This window comes from Echeneis naucrates, chromosome 10 (assembly GCF_900963305.1).
Source record: "Echeneis naucrates chromosome 10, fEcheNa1.1, whole genome shotgun sequence".
Taxonomy (NCBI): domain Eukaryota; kingdom Metazoa; phylum Chordata; class Actinopteri; order Carangiformes; family Echeneidae; genus Echeneis; species Echeneis naucrates.
The window spans coordinates 19,300,997-19,322,235 of record NC_042520.1 but is presented as its reverse complement, the minus strand read 5'-3'; the positions used below and the strand labels follow the sequence as shown (position 1 = coordinate 19,322,235).

The 21,239-nt window shown below is 41.7% G+C and overlaps 2 protein-coding genes across 3 annotated transcripts; both read right to left on the bottom strand.

Moving 5' to 3' along the window:
- syvn1 (synovial apoptosis inhibitor 1, synoviolin) lies at nucleotides 1–9,627 on the bottom strand. The gene is made up of 16 exons (XM_029511900.1): nucleotides 9,291–9,627; nucleotides 7,635–7,786; nucleotides 7,428–7,520; nucleotides 7,154–7,306; nucleotides 6,660–6,708; nucleotides 6,132–6,235; nucleotides 5,459–5,585; nucleotides 5,210–5,309; nucleotides 4,920–4,985; nucleotides 4,542–4,658; nucleotides 4,230–4,387; nucleotides 3,283–3,429; nucleotides 2,819–2,965; nucleotides 2,103–2,286; nucleotides 1,784–1,899; nucleotides 1–1,705 (listed from the first exon to the last, which is right to left on the bottom strand). The coding sequence occupies exons 2-16, from the start codon at nucleotides 7,764–7,766 to the stop codon at nucleotides 1,509–1,511; spliced, it is 1,890 nt and encodes a 629-aa protein (XP_029367760.1). The 5' UTR covers nucleotides 7,767–7,786; nucleotides 9,291–9,627; the 3' UTR covers nucleotides 1–1,508.
- An 887-nt stretch (nucleotides 9,628–10,514) lies between these two features.
- Nucleotides 10,515–21,139, bottom strand: smad5 (SMAD family member 5). 2 transcript variants are annotated; one of them, XM_029512713.1, is made up of 7 exons: nucleotides 20,954–21,139; nucleotides 16,748–17,672; nucleotides 15,178–15,459; nucleotides 13,642–13,749; nucleotides 12,397–12,618; nucleotides 12,047–12,303; nucleotides 10,515–11,923 (listed from the first exon to the last, which is right to left on the bottom strand). In XM_029512713.1, the coding sequence occupies exons 2-7, from the start codon at nucleotides 17,148–17,150 to the stop codon at nucleotides 11,780–11,782; spliced, it is 1,416 nt and encodes a 471-aa protein (XP_029368573.1). In that variant the 5' UTR covers nucleotides 17,151–17,672; nucleotides 20,954–21,139; the 3' UTR covers nucleotides 10,515–11,779. The 2 variants fall into 2 exon arrangements, with proteins under 2 accessions (XP_029368573.1, XP_029368572.1); XM_029512712.1 differs by lacking the exon at nucleotides 20,954–21,139 and adding an exon at nucleotides 20,428–20,562.
- Between the last annotated feature and the right edge of the window lie 100 nt (nucleotides 21,140–21,239).

Sequence of the window (21,239 nt, the reverse complement as noted above, 5' to 3'; positions counted from 1 at the left end):
TCCATTTACAACAAAACATTTTATTAGTCCCAAACAGAGCACGTATAATATTTTCAGATGTTCTTTTAAGCCCTCCAGTCAGCTTTCCCATGTCTCTACATCCAATCAAACTAGCTTTCACACAATGAACATCATGCTTGCTTTTATATCTGACTTTTTTCATTACGTCAGTGTAACATTTTCCAAATGTATTATGAAAACTTTAATCTTACCCATACATTCATTTCTGGGCCTGCAATATAAAAATATTTCAATGTCAGTTACCTGGAAAGAGCTATGTTATTGAGTACCAATTGTGTAGAAAATAGAGATATTTTCCAGTTGGTGCAATGATTAGCAGGACAAAAACCTAGAAACTAAGACTTGTAGGTGAGAATGTAAAGGAAATGTGCATTTTCATTCTAGTAAGTATCAACACAAAATATTAAGACAATTTTGGCTGCAGACATGATTCACATCTTAAATTATTTAAGACTTTATGAAATGAATGTAACAATTTGGCCTCACAGAACCACTCATCCATTTTAAAAAGCTACAATCGACCAGGTTTTTTCAAGTCCTGTAAATTTTTTTTTTTTTTTTTTACAAAACTAACCTGAAAGAAGATCTGTGTGTAGTGAGTGAGTGACTTTGAATTTGACAGCTCAATCTTTAATTCAATGGCAACATTAAAGCGCTGCAGCAAGGGAGGCTGCAGGACAGAGTCCACAGCTAAAGAACTTCACTTGAACACATTGCAGCTCACTGGCATCAGTCTGTGAACATACAAACTAGCATGTTGTGCCACTGCCACTTCAGTCAAACAGTTTATTCTGCATTATGTACAGATCGTCCTATTAAAACTCTATACAGTATGTACACATTCAAATAAATCAGTATGTTAGAGCGTCTGCAGTGGCAACATGGATAGACCAGGAGACAGAAGAATGACGCATGTTCAAGAAAAAACAAAAAAGCTAAAGCAAATAATTGGGTTGATTTGAATTCAGTGGATCTGAGACTGATCCATGTTCTGTGTAACATGTTGGTGTGATGATTGGGACCACCTTCACACTGAAGAAAGCTTCATTAAACAAAAATCAAAGTGCAGGCAAAGTAACTGACAGTAAAACTAGCACACACCCAAATCCATTGCCACAGATTCTCACATTGACCAAATATCTGGGGCTGATGAGAGGACTCCTCTTCCACCTGATTAAACTTAGAACACCTGCCGTACTCTTATTGCAGTAGTCATTCTGGAGAAAAGGTGATGGAAGAGAGAGAGGAAAAAACAAAAAACAAAGTTGCGCTATTGCTGACAAACAGTTCAGATAAGCGCTAAAGATCGCTGCATTTTCTGGCAGCAAGAGTACAATTCGACACAGTTAGAAACCTGAGCCTGTGGCAGGCGAAAGCCATGAGGGAGATGCAGTGAAGAACCTCCCCCCCTCCAAAAAAAAAAAAAAAAAAGATTGATCAGCTCAGTGTTCCTATTGGTCCAAGAGTGATATGTCCAAACACATGGATCAGTTGTCCGGGAGAGGCGATGACGACGATGATTCCAGCTTACGAAGGCGACGGCGCCTCAGTTCGGCGGCATTTGGTTCTCCATCCTCATCCTCCACCGCACCATCATCCATTATGTCTTTTCTTTCTGTGTCTGAGGCAGCAGAGGTGGAGTCAGCGGGCTGAGAGGAGACCGCAGCAGCACTCTCTTGATCAACTGAAAATTTAAAACACAGAAGTTAGTAAATACGTGATTGAATGTTCCAGTTTTTCGACACACTGTCAGTTCACTCACAGCTGGGAGAGTCCTTCTCCTGGTTGGGGGTCTCTGTGCTGCTGCTGGCTGCAGGTGATGAAGCTCTGTGGTTTGTCCCGCTGGTTTCTCCAGTGCTGCCCTCAGCTCGAGGAGGACTGTGGGGTGAAGCAGAAAAAGGACAATGAATCATAGGACATTTTCCTTTCCTCAGTGAGCTTTCTTAAGTTTCAACATCTCCACACAAGCTGACCACTTCACTCCAACTTCAAGTATCAACACTTTGCTCCTTTAATAGAGCCGAGGCTGAACAAATATGACTGAAACCATTAACACAAAAGAACCAGTGAGGTGTGGTTACGTGAGTGTGGCGACAGTGCTGAGGTAGTGGTGGATGTTGAGCATAGCAGCATCCAGCAGAGTGTGGATGTTTTGGAGACACTGGAGACGGGCCTCAAGGCCACGCCGGCCTTCTGCCTCCAGCTCTCTCAGCTCCTCCTCAGACATCCTTGACAGAGATGGAGGGGGGGGGGGCATTGATGACACTGGAGGAGGAGAGAGGAGAAAGAAGGCAAATGTTCTCACTGTTGTTCTCAAAGCTGAAGTCACTGCTCATATCAAACGTATAAGAATCTTTGACAGGCTCTCACTGAAGAAGCCTGGGTCTTCACTTCAACTCCACTCAACGATTCACTCAGCCCAACAATGAGCAACAAAAATTATTTTCAATTTCAGTTTAACTCATGATTATTTGACTGACAGCAGTGAACATACACTCAACAGGAAGTATGAAAGGAAAGCATGGTCATTCTATCATCATTTCTCTAAACAAAGGCTGAGAGAAGAAGTTGGACAAAGTCATGAAATATATGGCTCAGCCACATACCGCTAATTCTGCACATTTTTCTTCTTGTGGAACACCGACTGTCTGACCATGTAGGTTGGAGAAGTTCCACTGCCTTTTAATCTTCTAATCTGTGACAAGTCATCTTTTGACAACACAGTGTCACTGAGTTCCCTAGTGTTTATTGGTTTTAGTTTGCAGTTTTAAGGGCAGTACTGAGCATGTGTGCTCACCGAAGGGAGGGGGGGGTGGCATGGGCAGCCACGGTGCAGTGGGGAAGGGAGGAGGAGGAAAGGAGAAGGGGAAGCCTGGGATGGCTGATCCAGGAGCAGCTGCTGCTGTGGAGTTGTCTGCAGTGGATGACGTGGGCTGGCTGGTTCCTGATGGAAATGCAAACACACACTCTGATGAGCTGGGTAGATCCAACACCACCACATTTGGTGTCATGTCTGACATTACTCATCTCCTGTATAAAAAAAATGTACATTCCTGTCTTCTGGTTCCAGTTTGAAACAACTATTAACCAAAACAAACAGATATATATTCTCCTTTGTACCCTTGGCTATCTCACTGCTCAACTATTTTAGAGCGCACAGCCTGTAATAACACATGTATCTTGGTCACAAGATAAGGTAACTGTTTTGGTTCATATAATATCACGGATAAATTTGATCGTGAAAGTGTTATGTATCCTCACCAGCTGCCTGTGTAGCCTCTGTGCTGCTTTGTGGAGCATCAGGAGCACCAGGAGCTCCAGCCGCTGCAGCTGGAGGAGGAACTGCAGGGAAGGGACCCCAGAAGGGGAAAACGCCAGGTGGGAAGCCCGGTAACATGCCCGGCGCCACTGGAGAGAAAGAGAGGGAAAAGATCCAAATGTAAATTTACTTGTGGATTATTCACAACATGGGCAGCATGGCCCCATAGCGGTCAATGCTGTTACCCCACAATAAGAAAGTCAAAGGTTCAGTTCCCAGCCTGAGGCCTTTCTGAGCAGAGTTTGCATGTTCTCCCCGTGCCTGTGTGGGTTCCTCCTCCACCAACCAAAGACATCATGTTTGGGTTAATAGGTGACTCTAAATTGTCCGTAAGTCTGAGGGTGAGTGGTTGTTGGTCTCTGTCTGTCTCTGTGTGTTGGCCCTGTGATGGTGGTGCTCCAGCACCTCCCACAAACCAAGAAATGGATAAGTGGTTGCAGATAAATGAAAGAACGAGTATTAACAACATAATGAAAACACACTGCACAGAGGTCAGTATTACCAGTAAGACGGCTCACTACTTAGGCTAAGGAGGGCTGGAGGACTGAGCTTATTTTATTAAGAACCACAGAGTAGTTCTGGACCAGTTAGTAAAACAGTGTGTGAATAGATACGTGACTCAGATGGTATGTAAGACCTTGGATGAATGGGCTGATAGGAGCTTTAAGACCGCACCACTTTGTGTAGAGGTACATCCTACCTTCAAAAGAGCTAAATGTACCAAGGTGAAATATTACTCTCAGCTATTGGAATGTGCAGCATTACATAAGCTGTTTCAGAGGAATGCTACAGTTGGTGTTTTGCAGCTGAGAGAGGCCACATTACAGACATTTTGTGCTGTGAAAGGTGCAGGCATAGATTGGCTTCTCATTTAACTGATGATCCTTACCATTACCAGGTGGGGCTGCAGGGTTGTTGGCAGGGGCTGCTGGAGCAGGAGGTGGAGCCTGAGCTGGGGGAGGAGTCTGATTATTATTCGAGGCTCTTAGGACATCCATGCGACAGGTAGGACAGGTCTGCTGTCTCTGGAACCACGAGCGCAAGCAGCTGTGTAAAGCAAAGACGATAACAAATGATTTGAATGCTAAAAAGCAGAAAACAGATGGAGCCCATGTTTACACAGTAAAACACTGACTGTGTTTAACGTTCAAGTTGCTTTGACTCAACAGGAAAAATTCCAGACTGCAAACAGAGTGTTTACCTGGAGTGGAAAATGTGATTACAAGGTAGTTTCTTGGCTCCAGTGACCATATCCTCTCGACAGATAATGCAGACATTGTCAGAAGCCTGCAGATCTTCAGGAGTAGCATCAGGGTATCTGAACAAAAGAATTGACCCACATTTATGACTTAACAACTCTTTAAGACAGAGTTTGAATATCACAATCAGAAATACTAGATTTATACACCTAAAATCCTCTAGTGTACAGTACAGCAAACAGGAGACAATGGACATTAATTTGCATAAATACCATTGTTCTTATCATTAAATGAGAGTTTAAATCCCTCTTTTGTCCAACCAAATGATAAAAAACACAATCCAACACAGAGCAATCAGTAAAAGGTTTAACATTACTCACAGTGTATTCATATTGCGAATGGCTCTCCGAGACATTATAGCATCTGTTACAGCTTTCTTGAACTGCCTGATGGGTAAACAACACAAAAAAATGACTTAAATATGAAATCAAGCTAATTAGGTTTAAACTGATATTTAATTCTAATTAAAGCTTATTTTTTCGATAATACTTAAAACATGAAACACCATCATCAAATTGGAGTGAACTGACATTTAATTGATGACACACATTAGAAGAAGAACGACATAATAGGACTACAGTTAAAACACAGAGATGGCAAACTTTCTTACCTCATAGCCAGATACATGGGGCGAATAGCGAACAAGGGGAAGGTGTGGACCTTTATCATGATGGTCATGAAGGCAATGTACAGGAGCACTTTGATGAAGCCTTTAGTAAAATATAACAAGAAAACATTGCATCAAGATAGACAGACATCATTTCACTTTTTACTTCATATACATTTGAAGTATTTGTTATTTGTTGTCTGAAAAAAAAAAAACAACAACACTATTTTGAATTCCAGTTGGAAACAGTACCTGTGAAAAGCTCAGTATAGAGCATATAGACGGCTTTGTTGTCCCAGGGATTCTCACTCTGCAGGTCAACGGTGTGCAGGACATACTTGATGAAGGTTGTCAGCACCATGGTGAGAAGGATGGCATACTGATAAAAAGGGAGAAACCTCTTTTAAAATTTGATCTTCAATGCTCTGTGTGCATATTAACAAGTCAATGAAAGGAATGAGACTATGAAAAGCATTTAACTAAGTTAAGTGGCAAAATCAATATGTGCGTTCCCTACTCATGTAGTAGACAATGAGGGCAATTCCTTCAATTCATTTGACAACTTGAAGCAATCATATTTCCCTTCAAACTATCAGATATTGATGGTGCAGATTGGACATTTTGGGATAACATTATTCAATGTTTATGTGAATGTTTGTACATTTTGTCTGACACCTAATGTAGTGTCTCACTGGAGGCTACACTGAATCACTAGCCTAAAGTAAGAAAAGTGGGAAAGGGCTAGATGATTAGCATTCTAACTTCAATAGAAACATAGTGAGTAAAGGAAAGATGTATAATTCTGAACTCACAATGTCTCTTCTTGACTGGTCAGAAAGCAGCTGTTAATGCTACCACCCGCTATGAAGCAATAGCAAATTTAGGACTAGCACTTTTAATTTAATTCTACGCAAACAGGACAAACCTCAAATCCAAAAACAAGCTGGACTGAGGCTCCTCTGGTAATGATGCTGTGACAGGCATGGTTGACAAACAGGAAGTCCAAGACACCTAGTAGTCCCATGAGAGCTGCAGAGAATAGAGAACAGCACTGAGTAACACTTCTATGAGGGGTTGATGTACCTGTAAATACAGAAGCCTCACACAAATACAAAAAAAAGTATCTTTGTATTTGCCCAAAACAAACAGCTGTCCTTAACTCAAATACAAAAAGTCAGAGGTAAACAAATGGGCCCACTAATTAGTGCTACTTTGAGTTTTGTGGCCTTCAACATTGATCTGTTGCCTTGGGGCTCTGTTAAACAGTGGAGCACCTGGTCTGACGTTAAAATATAGCAATTTGCATACAGTTTCGTTTAAGTCATAGACTTGTTTCAGAACCAGAATTAATGGAAATTCAAGTGTTAAAGGGGGAAGTGAAAGCTAAAAAGTAAGAAATCCCAACTCACAAGGGCAACAGACTGAGATCTGTAATGGTGGATAGCATACTTACATAATACTCTCAAGTGGAAAACCCAGGAAATGTTAGGACTCCGTTCCATCTATGAGAAAAATATGGAAAATTAAATGTTAGTTTCCTTTCTTACATATGTACTCTGAATAAAAGAGCACAACTGTATCAACTGTGTCATGATCTGGTAATAAAGCAGCACAGAAATTATTTGACTACTAAAAACAGTTTAGTAAAACTTTCTCACAAAACAAGAAAATATTTCTATTTGCTCAAAGGCTTTTAACTGAAACTCCAATTCCCAGCACAGTCAGGGCAGCTTAACACTTAATGTGTAACTGCATTATCAGCAGCATAAGGTCACATACTGATGTTTGTTCAACTCTGGCATGCAGCCATGTTCACACACCATCTGCTTCATCCTGTGTCCCATGTTTCCTTGCTACCTTTAAGCAATGCACTGCATACTGGGACAGTGAAGGAAGTGGGCAGGGTACTGTATAAGATGAGGAAGTTGTTTGTCTATCTTCACTCACAAAGTCCACCCGGTCCTCGGCCAGCCAGTGGAAGCACTTAAGGAAGAGCAGGAGGGTGAAGAGGGCGACAAAGCGAGGGGAGAAGTCATCCCTGAACACAGTGAATGCCAGGCACGTCTCAGTCACTGCGTACCAGGAGCGTTCGATGAGGTGCTGATGGCAGAGGTAGATAAAAAAAGAAAACATTAAGTCTGGCTGGATTCATTATTTTCATTTATAACGCACACTATAGCACACATTAACCTTTGCAATCACTGCACAAACAGAACTCTACCTCCATTTCTGCAGCCCTCAGTTGTCCAAAAAAGACCTTCCTCATGAACTTTCCCAACAGAAACACCAGCACAAAGGCCTGAATGTACAACACCTGATAGCATAAAACAGACACAAAAACGCAGATTGGTCACAATTTAACAGATATTGCCTTTTTGGGGACATTGCCAAATGTAAACATATTTATATCAGTAGTAATTTCTCTTACCGCCATGCTGGGGCTGCTCTTGGTGAGGTAGACCACTGTTGGGTAGAACTGATGTTTGAGGAAGTAAGCATGTGCTACAACAGCCCCAGTCAGTGCCAGACTGGTGGCGGTCACCAAAGCTGCACGCACCATTTTGGACTCAGCTTCAAATACTATGGAAGGGAAATATATGTGGACACACAAGAAGAAAGATGCTGCTGACTGATGTAGCAGAACATGCAAATAAAGGGTGAAACGTCACTGGAAAGTATATTTCTGAAGAGCCATCTCTGTTATATTTAGTCTGAACAAAGCCCTATGATGTATATGGTCAGAAATCTTTGACAACCCGTGAGTTATCTATTAAAGCTGTTTCTTCGTTGTTCTTCAAAACCCAACCAAAGAAATAAAGAAAACTGGGCCATGTAAAGGTCTTTTCCTATTGATGGAATACCAGCCAACACCTCTATGTCCCGAAGCATCTAGTTTTTGCCTCCATGATTGTGTAAAGAAAGAGCCAATGACAAACCACTCATTCCCATGTAACATCTGTATAATCAAATTATCTAACTAAAACTAGGCCAATGTATCTATTACTGTCCATTTAATCCAGTGAAGTTGAACTATAATCAAAATTGTTAAATTGATCATAATAGATTGGTATGTCTGTGTATCACTGTTAATCAGAGAATGTCTTCATAACTTGCTGACTCTGAACAAACTTGTGAAAAGTCAGCCCCATACTACTACTATTTGGCATTCTCAAAAGTAATGCCTTTAAGCCAATGATAAAGCTCACATTGCTTAACTGATCATCATCAAACTCTGTGTGTCTGACACCACTGATGTAAGTTTGCCTGTAAAAGGAGAAACCTGCCTCACTTAATGCAAAGCAGAGTGAAAAGTATTGCAATGCTGTTTGCTGTTTGCTGTTTTTACGACTCACTCCAGATCAGAATATGGTGATTAATTTTGATGTCAAATCTCATTTTGTGTTTCAAATACATATCTAAGGATTCCCTGCAGGGTCTCAAGTTTAACCAAACTGTTTTCCAGTGACAACTACACCTGATCAACAAACAGAAAACTTTCAGGCCTGTTTGAGCCCATTTGATCTGGTGAGACTATGTAGAGCTGTTAATCTGCTGTGTGAATAAGTGCTGAATCTCAGTACATGTACTAATACACAAATACCACTTTGAAACAAGCATTGTGATTTGCAATCGATGATGGGACTTCGGGATAAAACTTCATCTTTCACAATGGTGTGTTCTTACAAAGGGCTTTCGCGTTAGCTTTGTGTACTACTACTGCAGCACCGCCGTTTATTGTACAACACAGGTCATATTCTCAGTAACACAACGAACCGACTAATCTCTTACAACATTTACCTTCCTGCTGAGGAGGCAGCTTTCTCAGCTAACTCTGCTCGCTAATATTCAAGCTAATGTGCTAAAATTAAGTCTCGGGAGTGAAACTAAGGCTGTGACAGCCTGTCAAGAAAGCAGAAATTATCACCTTGCAAACGTGTGGTTGTCTCACAAAGCTAGATGTAGAGCTTTTTGTCTGCATTAGTTCCGTTTCGGTCCTCCACAAATGTATCTCACAGTCAGCGACAGGTAACCGGGTTGGTTAGCGGCAGTTAGCTAATGCTAGCTTGCTGACTGCGGGACTTACCCAGTCGACGCCTTCAAAGTCCGGCTCCTTGTTGTTTTGCAGGACGTTTCCTCTACTGCTAGAACCTGTATATTTTACACAGCTACTCCATTTAGGTGGTTTTACAGAAGTCTCTTGGTCTAATTTAATATCCTCGCCCCTGTTCGTCGCGATACGTGTTTATCTTTGGCTTGCTCCTCAGGAGCCACCTCACATCCGGCCGATAAGGTAAAATGACGCAAGAGTTATTTCGATGGCACGTCGCCCTGTTGTTTACTGTCACTTGGTCGGTGGAAAAATGGGTCAGATAGAGACTTTAGCTGAGACTCGGTGTTTGTGTTGAACCGCTGATGTCCTGTGTCGTTTTTGTGGGACTAATACAGTGCTTCGTCTTCGTAGGCGTTGTAAGCGAGTGCCGGTGTTTTAGGAGTGTTACGGTAAATACCAACGTGGACCAATCGGGAGTTGTAAGGCCGGCTGTGATGAGCACATGGATCAAGGTCTGATTTATCTTCATCCAGGACAAATTGGGTACATTTAATTCATCGATTTGTAACATCTCTCCACTATAAGAAAGCATTGTTCTTAAACTGTTGTTAAAGTGAAATAAGACTTTTGATGAAGTAGTTTCAAAGTTAATAGATTTTATGGAGCAAATCTAGCTTTTATTTCAGTAACACAACACTATGTTGAATATAAGGATAGTGCGTATGGGATCTTTTTGTTCCCAAGAAGTGTGATTAAGTACAACAATGAATAGAACTCTCATCTTGCTCTCGGCTTAACTGATATTCTGCTTCATCGCTTCCCTACTTAAAACTATTTCAATGTGTAATATGGGGAGGTGGTGACTGTGCTTGATCCATCCCTTAACATGGCTTTATGAAATACTGTGTATCTTATGTTTTGGGTAATTTATTAAGACTGGAGTTTCTGTTTAAACTTATCTGACAAGTCAAAATAAATAAGATTACAAGATTATTATTTCTTATTTTAAATAAGAAAATAGTTATTCAAAATGCTTTCATGAATATGTGAATAACTACATTTTACATGAAATAACAGAAACAACATGAATCTTTGAATTTAAAACACAAATTTAGAACTAACCAAAAGCTGATAAGTAGTCTACTAACAGGACAATGCAATAGTAATATCTGACAAGAAGCAGATTGGTATGTATCTGTTGGAACACACAAACTGATGGGGCATCATGCTCTTGGGCTTATTCTTATGTCAAAGATTGAACTAAGACAGGCCTGTATGACAAAGAGTGGGATCATGTCATTCGAATGAGAAAGTGCTACGGTTCTGACATTAAAATAGGTCTGCATTTTTGACCACGTACATCTAATACCAGATTTTCACACGAGTATCAGAGGTGTCAAAAGGTAACGGAAGAACATGGTTGGTTATGTTGGTAATATATATGCCCTTCATGAGCTCAAGAAGTCACTGTTAACTGTTACTTGCGTCTTGCTAAAGATTTCTAAAATGTGAAAGCACAGAAGAACAGAAAAATAAGCAATCATTGTTAACAAATGACCTGTTTATTTCTTTGCGCTAACGTATTCAATTATCTATCAACATAATGCCTTGGTACCCACGCCAAAATTTAATATGCCTGGAAAATCCACAGTGCACAATATTGTTAATACAGTGAGTATGGAAAAATCATTCACTCTTACTTGAGCTTGAGTACAAAAACAAAAAAAAAAAAACAAAAAAAAAAAAAACACTGTTATAATGATGATACCCATTGTCTGATTATATCATAAACAACTACTTCTATTGCAATAGATGTAAATTTCACACTGTTGTTAGCTTATGGCGTGTTAAAAGTTGTTCAGTGATTGATCTCCCAATAACAAATCTATCAGGTTGGCATACATAACTTTCTTAAAAAGCAGTAGCTCAGTGTTCATTTCTAGCAGTAGAGACTATAAAAATGAAGCATTTGTTATATCAGAGTCTAATGGTAAACATAATCATGCCTACATCTTACTTGTAAGTATTCAACACCGAGACAACAATGTAAGAAAGGTGTTCAGTAAAATTCCAATTTGTCTGCTAGACATAACAGAACTGAAACAGTCTTGCTTCATTATACACATACAGAGGAAAAAAAATTATTTGAGGAGGAGAAAAAATAAAAAAGGTGAAAAATTAACATTGCTAGATTCAAACTTGACGACAGAGCCGTCAATTCTTGCAGGTGTTGTGGCATTGTCAAGCAGTAGTGTGTCCATGTAGTTACTGATACTTGGGTATTCCTTATGCCTCTCTTTCTCCAGGTATTTGCTTGTAACATCTTCTGGCTGCTGCTGCTGCTTTTGTTGTTGCTGAATTTCTAGCCAGAGTTCATTTTCCCTTCCCAAAGTAAGTGTAAACAGTTCAGCCATTAAGACTGCCTTAAATTATAAAAATCACTGAGGGGGGGGGGGGGAAGAATTAAAAAAAAAATAATAATAATTAAAAAAAAAAGATCTCCAAGCTCCACTTGTCCACCATTAGGACACAGAGGAGATTGGGTTGAGAGGCGAACCCATTTGTGTTAGCACCTTGTCCAGCCACTGGAGGGGTCCATGTAGGTGCACCTCAATCCAGCAGGGGGTGCTGGTGACATCCTGCCTGTGGTACTCAGCTCCCCAGCCCTGTGAGCAGGCAGGACAAATGACACAGTGAGAATAATGCCAATACAGCTTGTTGTTAAAAGAAATCATGATGTATGCCAAAAAGTCCCCCCCTTTTGTCTACAACCTTCGTGAAGCCCTTACCTTAACAAAACTCATCCTAATAGTACACATCTTGGTAAGCTCATAGACTGCCTCAAAGCCATGGTTGACTGACTGTGCCAGGAGCTGAGCAAACTCCTGGTTGTTGAAAATCTTGAGGCTACATCCACTGGGGATCTTGCAGACAGTAGTGGGATGGAAGCCATGGTGGTAATTACAGTTACGGCTCTGAACAAAAATGCTGGTGTCACTGAGGCACTCAGCATACACCTCCCCTCCCACATAGTACAGGTGCACTCCTGGAAAACAGAGAAGACTCACGGTCAGGACATACAAACCACTACTCTGCAAGAACAAAATGCTGTTCTCAGCACCTTGTGTGTGGAAATTACCTTTGCCAATGTGTCGACGAGTGTTTTCAATTGTGGAGTTGCGGTTGACATTGGACAAAAGTCCGAGGCAGAAGCGGTTCTTGTTGTTTGATGGGTCAGTGAAGCCATCCACAAGCACGCTGGTTGAGGAGGCATGGTAAGCCTCACCTACACGATTGTTGAGCTCATAATAGACAATAGAGCACCAGTGGCTCGGCTCCTCATACTCTACTGGTTGCACATCTGGGAAATTGCACAACAAGTCAGATTAAAAAGAAAAATTGTCATAATCAGTTCTACTAAAACCCTGACTTTCACAAATGTACACGTAAACAGAAGCACATAAATGTAGCTATTAGAAGGCTACTTCCTCTGCAACATGGATAAAAAGCTCACAAAAATGCATTCTGCTGGGACCTCTGAAAATGCGTTTGTTATTTTTTTAATAATAAAAAAAAGCAATATGTTGTTTTTTTTTTGGGGTGGGGTGGGGGGGGTTAACAAAAGCTGACGTAAAGCTACAGATGTGGAACTGATGAAAGCACACTACTGGTAAGTTACAATCACAGATCCATCGCAGGTGGATTGAGCGTTCTGTTAGATACTGCATAGGCCATCAATTCAAAATGCATGAAATGGTGTGCATGAGCTGCTGTTGAAATCTTTTACATTATTTTATCTTCTGCAGGGGTTTGGACAAATTATAACTGACATCTTCAAAACTTTGCTCCCCTCTAGGATTGATCTCCTGATCAACATGTCTTCATGCTGGGTGACATGAATACATGCAAGCTGCTCCCTCACCTCCCAAGTGGAGGTATACACAGGAGGCTGGGGCCACTGCTGATTAGGGAGCACTAGGTCCAGCTGGCTGTGTATTTTCTACTTTGCAGCCTTTTGCAATTCGTAAATCACAATGTCTGAAATTGTGATTTTACATAAAATTTGATAATTTTTTCAGCCTTACTATAAACTATGTTGTTCAGCAAAAGAGCTGGTATTTTTTCCAGCAATGCCATGTTACATGGTAACATGTAACCAATGCCATGTTACATGGTAACATGGCATTGAGTTGCAAGCACAAATATGTCAAAGACAACAAAATATTGTTTGAACTTTAGAGTACGGGAATCATAAATCAAGTGTATAAGATGCTGTTCATTGTGTTTGATTTTGATAAGACCTCAAATTTGACAGCATTCCTGTTCACAGTTGAGAAATCTTGTCTTTTGGCTCTGTGCTATTTTAAATGTAGGTGTTTCTCACCTCCTCTTGCTATGTTCTGTTGAACCAGGCTGCTGCTTGTATCCATGGACTGGTTCTCCTGGCCCAGCTGCTCATCAGGGGGCATGTAGGCTGGGGGTGGGGTGTCAGCTGAGACATTAAGAGAGCAGTTAGTAAAGATGAGACCAGTTGTTGCTGGCAAATGGTCTTATACTTGGACACACACACACACACACACACACACACACACCTCCCTAGACTCCAACAATCATCACAGGATCTGTACCCCGGAAATGGTGTCAGATTACACTTATCCCTCACTTGCTAAGCCACATACTAACCCATTCCCAACAGAGATGCAATATGAGCTTTTCCAAGTCCATTCTGAGGCACACAGGAAAAAACAATGCAGAAAACCCCAACTAAGATTGCAGTGAGGAAGCTTGGACAATTATGTTGCTTGTGAGTATAGCCCAAAACGATTAGGACTCAACACAAATAAGCTCAAATCCCAAATTGCCATTAAAAAAAACGTTTCTGTCTGACTGGCTGCAGCCACCAGATGTATCAGCAGATCTGGACTGGAGCAGACTGAAGTGAGAGTCATCACACACACACATCACACAAGTAACGTTCACATACACTCAAATGCAAGTATAATGGAACAGTCATGCGTACTTTTGCCAACACATCAAAGCTATTAAATGAGATGGAAAGAAATATCTGTTTAAATCACTCAGTTTAATGTGAGTATATCTGATGTGTCTCTCGTCAGTAACAGGCAAACATTGTTGCCTGGTCCACTGAGTCAGTGCCTTGACAGAAGCCAGCAGCCCTAGCTCTGGTAGTCCCTGCTTAGCTGGCATTTCCTTTGTTCTCATGTAGGGGTGTAGTTTGATTTTGATAAATAAAATAACCTGACTATGTTTGAGTACTCAAACATTACGTCTCAAAACTGTTTTATTGCCTAGTGATGAAATACCGCGTTTATATGTATAAGTTATTTGCAAGGGTAAAAATCTTATGATATTCATGATTTGTAAAATGATTAATTACCTACTGTCTTTGTTTATTATAGTCTATACATTGACTGGATGTGCCAAATCAAAAACTGTGCTCACCTAAACTTTGGTTAACCCTTTTACACTGAGCATGGCGCCGGTGGCACATTTGCACAACCCCAATTCAAATTACCATGAGTTCAAGAATGTTTGCTCTGAAAGTGAAAGTTGCACTTCACAGTCAATATAGGGTTATCATAGTAATTCCATTCATGCTGTTGCCGAGATTCTGTGAATCTGCGCCTTCATTGTTCATACTCGCAAGACATTTTCTGTCCCTTTTATGGTTAAAATAAGCAAAAAGTCCAGGTGGACAACAGAAACCTTTGGTGTTAAAAGGGTTAACTTCTTGTCACCTACTTGCAAACAACACTTAACTTGTTCTGTATACAACTTTTAAAGAAAATCACCAGAGACCAGTGTTTATCAACGCTCACTATAACACACAATACAATATAACAAGCACAATAGGTTGGCACTTTTCCCAGGGTCAGGTACATGCGTGTATTTGGCGTACCTGGGAGCTGGAAAGGACTGGAAGGCCCCGAGCTGGCAGGCGAGTTTGGGTAAGTACCACTGCTGGCTGGAGAAGGAGGATACGGAGAGTTGGGAGAGATGGAAAAAGAGCTGCCTCCACCACTGCTGCTGCCACCCCCACTGTGCGGCTGTTGGAAGGATTCTGGAAAGGTGGCGTTCAGGGGCATGTGCGGCTCGTTGTGGGTGAGGTTACGGAACTGTACCAGCAAACTGTGCTGAGGGTTGAACTCGCTGTGCCGTGGTACCAGGACAGGAGGGAGCACTGGATGGAGTAAAGAAGGCATGGGAAAATCAGGAAACCTTCTGGCTTTTGTCGTCTTGCTAATAACATGTCCTTTTCCTTAGTGACAAGGAAATGCAACTAATGCATGGGCATGATCAAGCAAAAGTATCTCACTGACGCTGTAACACTTGGGCTGCAGAAAAAGTGAACATAAAAACACTTCTCCGCATATCAAAACCTTATACAAAACCTTCAAATGCCTGAGTTTTATTCAACCAAGGCTTTAAAAAGTCAAGGTTCCTGGCATTGGTTCAACTGATGAGACATTGTTAACAAAGTTATGGTCCAAGTCTGTCATTTAATGAGGTAAAATGTTTATACACAGCCATGGGTTATTTACCAAAACAAAGTTTTAATGCTAAAAACACAACCAACCTACAGTGGAATCTAAAGGAATTAGACTCCTTTCCAATTCACTAGAATCAACAATACCAAACAATGCTCAACACTACCAATCCTGAAATTCTCAAAAGCCACTTTAGGCCTTGGTGAAGATACAATATAGGTCATCAATATTAATTTTTATCATTGTCAAAATTATGATGTGTTTTCCCCAGCCTGGAATTTCATCCTGGCTCTAAATGTCATGGTTCCAATGTTGCCCTTCAAAAACCAAGAGTTTCTTTAAACAATATAAACTGCAGTTTTCCCAGACTTACATACAATCCATATACTTGACAGGTCAACTAAGCGTTTGCAATCCCAAAGCCCCACCGCTCAGGATCATGCAAGTGTACATGATGGTTTATGTGAACAACAGAGGGAGGGAGGGTGTAGTAATGAGAAAGTGCTGGGAGTGTAGTCTGAGTGGTTTATGCATTTAGTCAGCCACTCTGTGATGCCACACCCCATCTGGAGTGCTTGAGGCTCACAATCTAATAAGACTCCAAAAGAGCTAGTGATATTGATTTTCTGTGAAATGGAGGGGGTAGGTGGAACAGGCCAGTGTGATGACAGCCTCCTGACCTTTGTGGGTTTGTTTACCAGCTCTACAGTTTACTAAGAGAGCTCTGGCTCAGGGATGTGAAAGGCTCCACACCAGTCTGATCTTTCTTGTACTACCAGCTATATAAATAATAAAAATATGTTGTATGAATTACAGTTATAACAGATTTGGTAATTGCAGTGCCTTATAGAACATCTTTGATTGTGGGAAGATAATGATTGTCAGTACATAAGTTAAATATATTAAGTTGTTAATTTAAGTGTTAATTGATTAGACAATATGTTGTGATGCAAAATACATCCTGGAGGAACAAGTACCCACCGGGACTCTCCACTCGCTTGTAGTGATATGGGTTGATGCAGACCTCCTTCTGTTTGGAGCCGAATGGGTACTCACACACCTCCAGGGGTTTGAGCTCGTGGTGAGACTGAAGGTCAGGCCAGCGCCACACTCTGCAGTAGATGACATGAGGAAGGCCCTTTCTGTGGGAAACCTGTAGCCTGCCATCCAGTGATCTTGGAATGGTAACACACTTGCTGGGCTGCCCTGGGCAGCTCAGGGCTTTCTCCAGGTCCTCCATGGCACCTTTTCTCTTCTTCAGCTTTTTCACAAGCGCATCCACTGCTTTCTCTGCCCATTTCTCCTCCTCATCTCCTTGCTTCCAGCCAAGCAAGCTTTTGACTGCTGGGCCTGTGAAGGAGAAGAGACTGGACAGCGACGCCATCCTAGAGGTTGTAGTATATGCAGCAGGCCGAAATGTGTAGTAGATGGTCACTCAAAGCAGATAGGGGGTTGGCAAATCCTGTCTTGATGATCCCCAAATAATGTTGGTAGCAAAGGAATGAAGCTTCCTCAGTGTGTGAATGTGCGTTTGTGAGAATATGAGAGGCTGACAGAGATGAGGGGTGGGGTAGGGGAGAGGAGGCTTTAGCCTTGTCTGACCAAGGACAGGAAGCAGGGGAGGGAGGGGAGTCAGCAAGCAGGACGCAGCTGCTGCTGCTCAGGAAGGGCCCTGCAGCAAGCTGTCCGGAGCTGGGTCACCACCACTGATGGGGGGGTTGAGGGTGCAGACTGAAGCAACTAAGATCAGGACCTCGATTTGAAGTGACACACTGCAGCAGGTCTCAGTGGTGCCAGTTGGCAGGCTTACAAATAAGATGTTGACCACTTCTCATCAACAACTCCCAGTTCCTCTCCAAGCTGACTTCTCAAACAAATACAGTCAGTGTTTTACTCCAGCAGCCACCTGCAAAACAGAAAAGAGACACATTAATGTGTATACAGAAAATTGTTTGTCAAGCATTACATATCTACAGGCAAGAATTCCTGCCATTTGGAAATATCATTACTCTTCAAATACATTTTAAAAAAGCATGTGACAACATGTGACAGTGTTCATAATCAACAAGATAATCAAGAAGTCCTTTGTATCCTTTTGATTTGAAACATCACTTCCATAAAATAGCCCCAGTCTTACTGAAAGTAAATGACTATCTGATAGCTGTTGTATGTAGGTCTCATACAACCATGCATATAAAAAGACAAAACGCAAGAAAAGCATGTTTAAAACCATACAAATAGCCCAGCCCAAATGTAAAAAATGGCAAGCTAGTTATCAGAAGACAGAATGAAGGGGGATAGCAATAAATACTGAGGAACTTTGCTTTTGATCAATGAATCAACTACAATTGTTCCCTTAAGCTATTGGGGATGGTAAGGTTAAAAGGGGGATCCATCAATTCATGGATTATTTAATGTTTGTAGTATATGAGTTTTTCTTTATTATTATTATTATTATTATTGGTGTAAGTCAACATATTCAGTTCCTTTGTTTGAACACGTACAGGGAACATGGAGGAAAGTGAGTGGTCATGGAAAAGTGGCAAAGGAGATAACCTGCTGCTTGATCCATCAAGCAACTGACAGGAAAATAAAAGAACAAATCTGACCTTAAAGCCTAAATTCAGATTTGTATGAAAAAAAAATTGATGAAAATGCTGCTTGAAGACATATTAAGACATTTAATGAGATATTGGTAATATACAATTGGCCACTTCTGCAGTGGTCAACAATGACTTTCAAATGAATTATATCCAGGTGTCTATAGGGACTGTTGCGTCAAACTATTGTTTCCTCCTCCTAAAGCATAAATGTATTTCCAACCTTAACACTGATCCCAATATACTCCAATGTGTCTGAATGAAGCCATGCCGTGATACATGTCACTTCAAACTATATAATGCAAGTAGGCCATCACTTGTAGCCAGCAGCTGTTTGGAGGCTTGTGAAACTGGCCCTAGTCAAAAAGGATGTGACTACAAAGTGTTGCTTCCTCCCTCATCCCATCCCTCCCTTCCAGCCCACAGATGTCCAGCAGCACGGCACCCTCTTCTCATTGTTCTACATGGACATGAATGCAAAGGGAAACCTTTAAGTAGGACAGGTAGTCATACACAAAAACATTCAGCTGGTAAATATGGTCCCTAATTTTGTTCTTTTTTTTGGACATTCACTGGGCTGTGACAAATATTCATTTTGCTGACCTGCCCAGTCAGCAACACAGATGCAACTAGGCCTCTTACAGACTGGATCAGCAATGATTCATCAGTTCATTGTCGGATGAGTGATGGCAAGTAATAAATTTCAACTTAAGGACATGTCTGATCATCCTGAGACGTGAAGAAACATTGTGTGATCAACACGTGGTAGATAGAACTTACCCGAATGGACAACTAAATCAAAAGCAAATGCTGATTTCAATCTCTATGACTAATCCCTCAGATAAACTTGATCCCTCTCTACAAACTGATAAGAGCTCACACACTGGTGGTTCATTGTGTATTCACCATCAAAGGCTGAAAATCAAATCAACCTTGGCCACACTTAGTGTTCTGTAAATGAATGAGCATTGGCAGGGAGAAATGAAGACAGCTAATTGACTGCACAGTGCCTAACTTAACCATAACCCACAATTTAAGGTCGATTTTTGGTCAGTCTTACAATAATAATCTTTGTCTTCCTCAGAAACCCTGAACCTGTGGATGACTGAATTTTTAAAACCAAGTATATCATATATATTTTTTTTAAATGCCATTTTAAGAATTCCCCAAAGTGACACACAGTACAATCACAGCCTTGCTATTCCTCCACACTTTTCCATGGACAGCTGTCATGTGTTTAAACAGTTCAAGGTACAGCAGACCAGCTGAAGAAAAAGATCAAATCTCCTCTGGAGCTCTTTCCAAAGGCAAACCACTCCATGCGGACTGAAAAAGAAGCCAATTGGACGTGGTAAACAATGAAAATCATTTCGAAATCTCTGTTCTACTCGCCTACATGAAGGAGTTAGAAATCGCAGGTTGGTCTCTTTTGAGCTGCCCCAATGAGTAATGCCGCCATTTCTCCTTTCAGTATGACATTGCAGTTAAGAGCTCACGGATAATACTTTGCTTTACTGTGTGAAATGCTTGTCCAGTGAGGAGTACAGGAAACAGACAATATGGAAGAACGATCGGCTCAGCAGTGAGCACCCCCCACCCAGAGAAAGGGAGAAAAGGGACTGAGAAAGACGGGTCTAATGTTACACAAATCTCCCAGCAGCCGTAAAAGTAGCTGTAAGTGATGCTAAAATTTAACTGTGCACGAAAACACACGCAGTTACAACATAAACCATTATTTTAGTGGCAGAGGCTCAGCAGCTGGCTAACTGGTTTAGCAGACGTTTAGAGAACAACTTGTTTCAGGTCTAAGTTCCAATGAAGCACCTTAAAACTACACGTTTAGGAGTCTGACCTCAGAGCACGTTGTTCTGTGTTTAAGTGGGACCGACGGGGCCAAAGTTTGGCCCCAGCTCACGGTAAGCCTTCCCCGTTCCTCCTCTTTCTCCTGCCCCAAACTTTGTGAACTTCTCCTGGAGCAGCTAAGCTAAGTGTTAGCTCTCCGGAGCACCGACCTGATGTCGCTCCACAACTTCACTCCCACACTCCAGACCGCTCACTCACCTCCGACGACCGGGCAAAACCGCGGAAACGCGTTATCTTGTGACTGTCGAACCCGCAGTTCCGACTTTCTTACAGGTTTTGTCCGGTTTTCCAACGCTTCTTGCCTCCGTCTGCCCTAGCCATGTCCTCCAGGACCTGGAGACAAGTAGACTGGAGAGGCGGAGAGCGTATCACTCCGCTGCACTCACAAACTAGTGCACACGTTGGTGTTACAACGTATGGCGATTCTGGTAGTCTTTACTAAATTAATACCCCCGCTCCTAATGTTAGTTACAAGAAGTGTTTTATTTCCTGCTCCAGTATAGGTGCATCTGGACTCTTAACATCTCAACAAATCCATCCCTCTCTTTGCGCACAGATCGGAGGATTCCGCACGAACTTCATAAACATCAACTTTTTATAACCACCTTTCCGCATCCTACCTCAGATTATCACGCTGAGAAACTCAGATCCCAGTTGATTCTGGATCAAACAAAGATCAAATTATTATATTACTAGATCGTCAGTATGGAGTTGTGTCTCTTACGATGGTCGTGCTTCGGCTCCACACACCATCTCACAAGTTGGTGGCTCCGCTCAGTCTGCAGCTCCGCAGCGTCTCGTCTCTCCCTCTACACGCTGCTACTGCCTCCTCGATGTCACTTCATTTGACTTTTATTCATCACTTTCATCACTACTATTCCACTCCCATTTCCGTGGACAGGCCGATTGCGGATTCGTCCCATAGTCCCAGCGAAGCGGGCTGTCCCGGCCCAGCCGATAGTGGGCAACGAAGTTTCAGTTCTGGCACAGCATGGCACAATTACAACCGC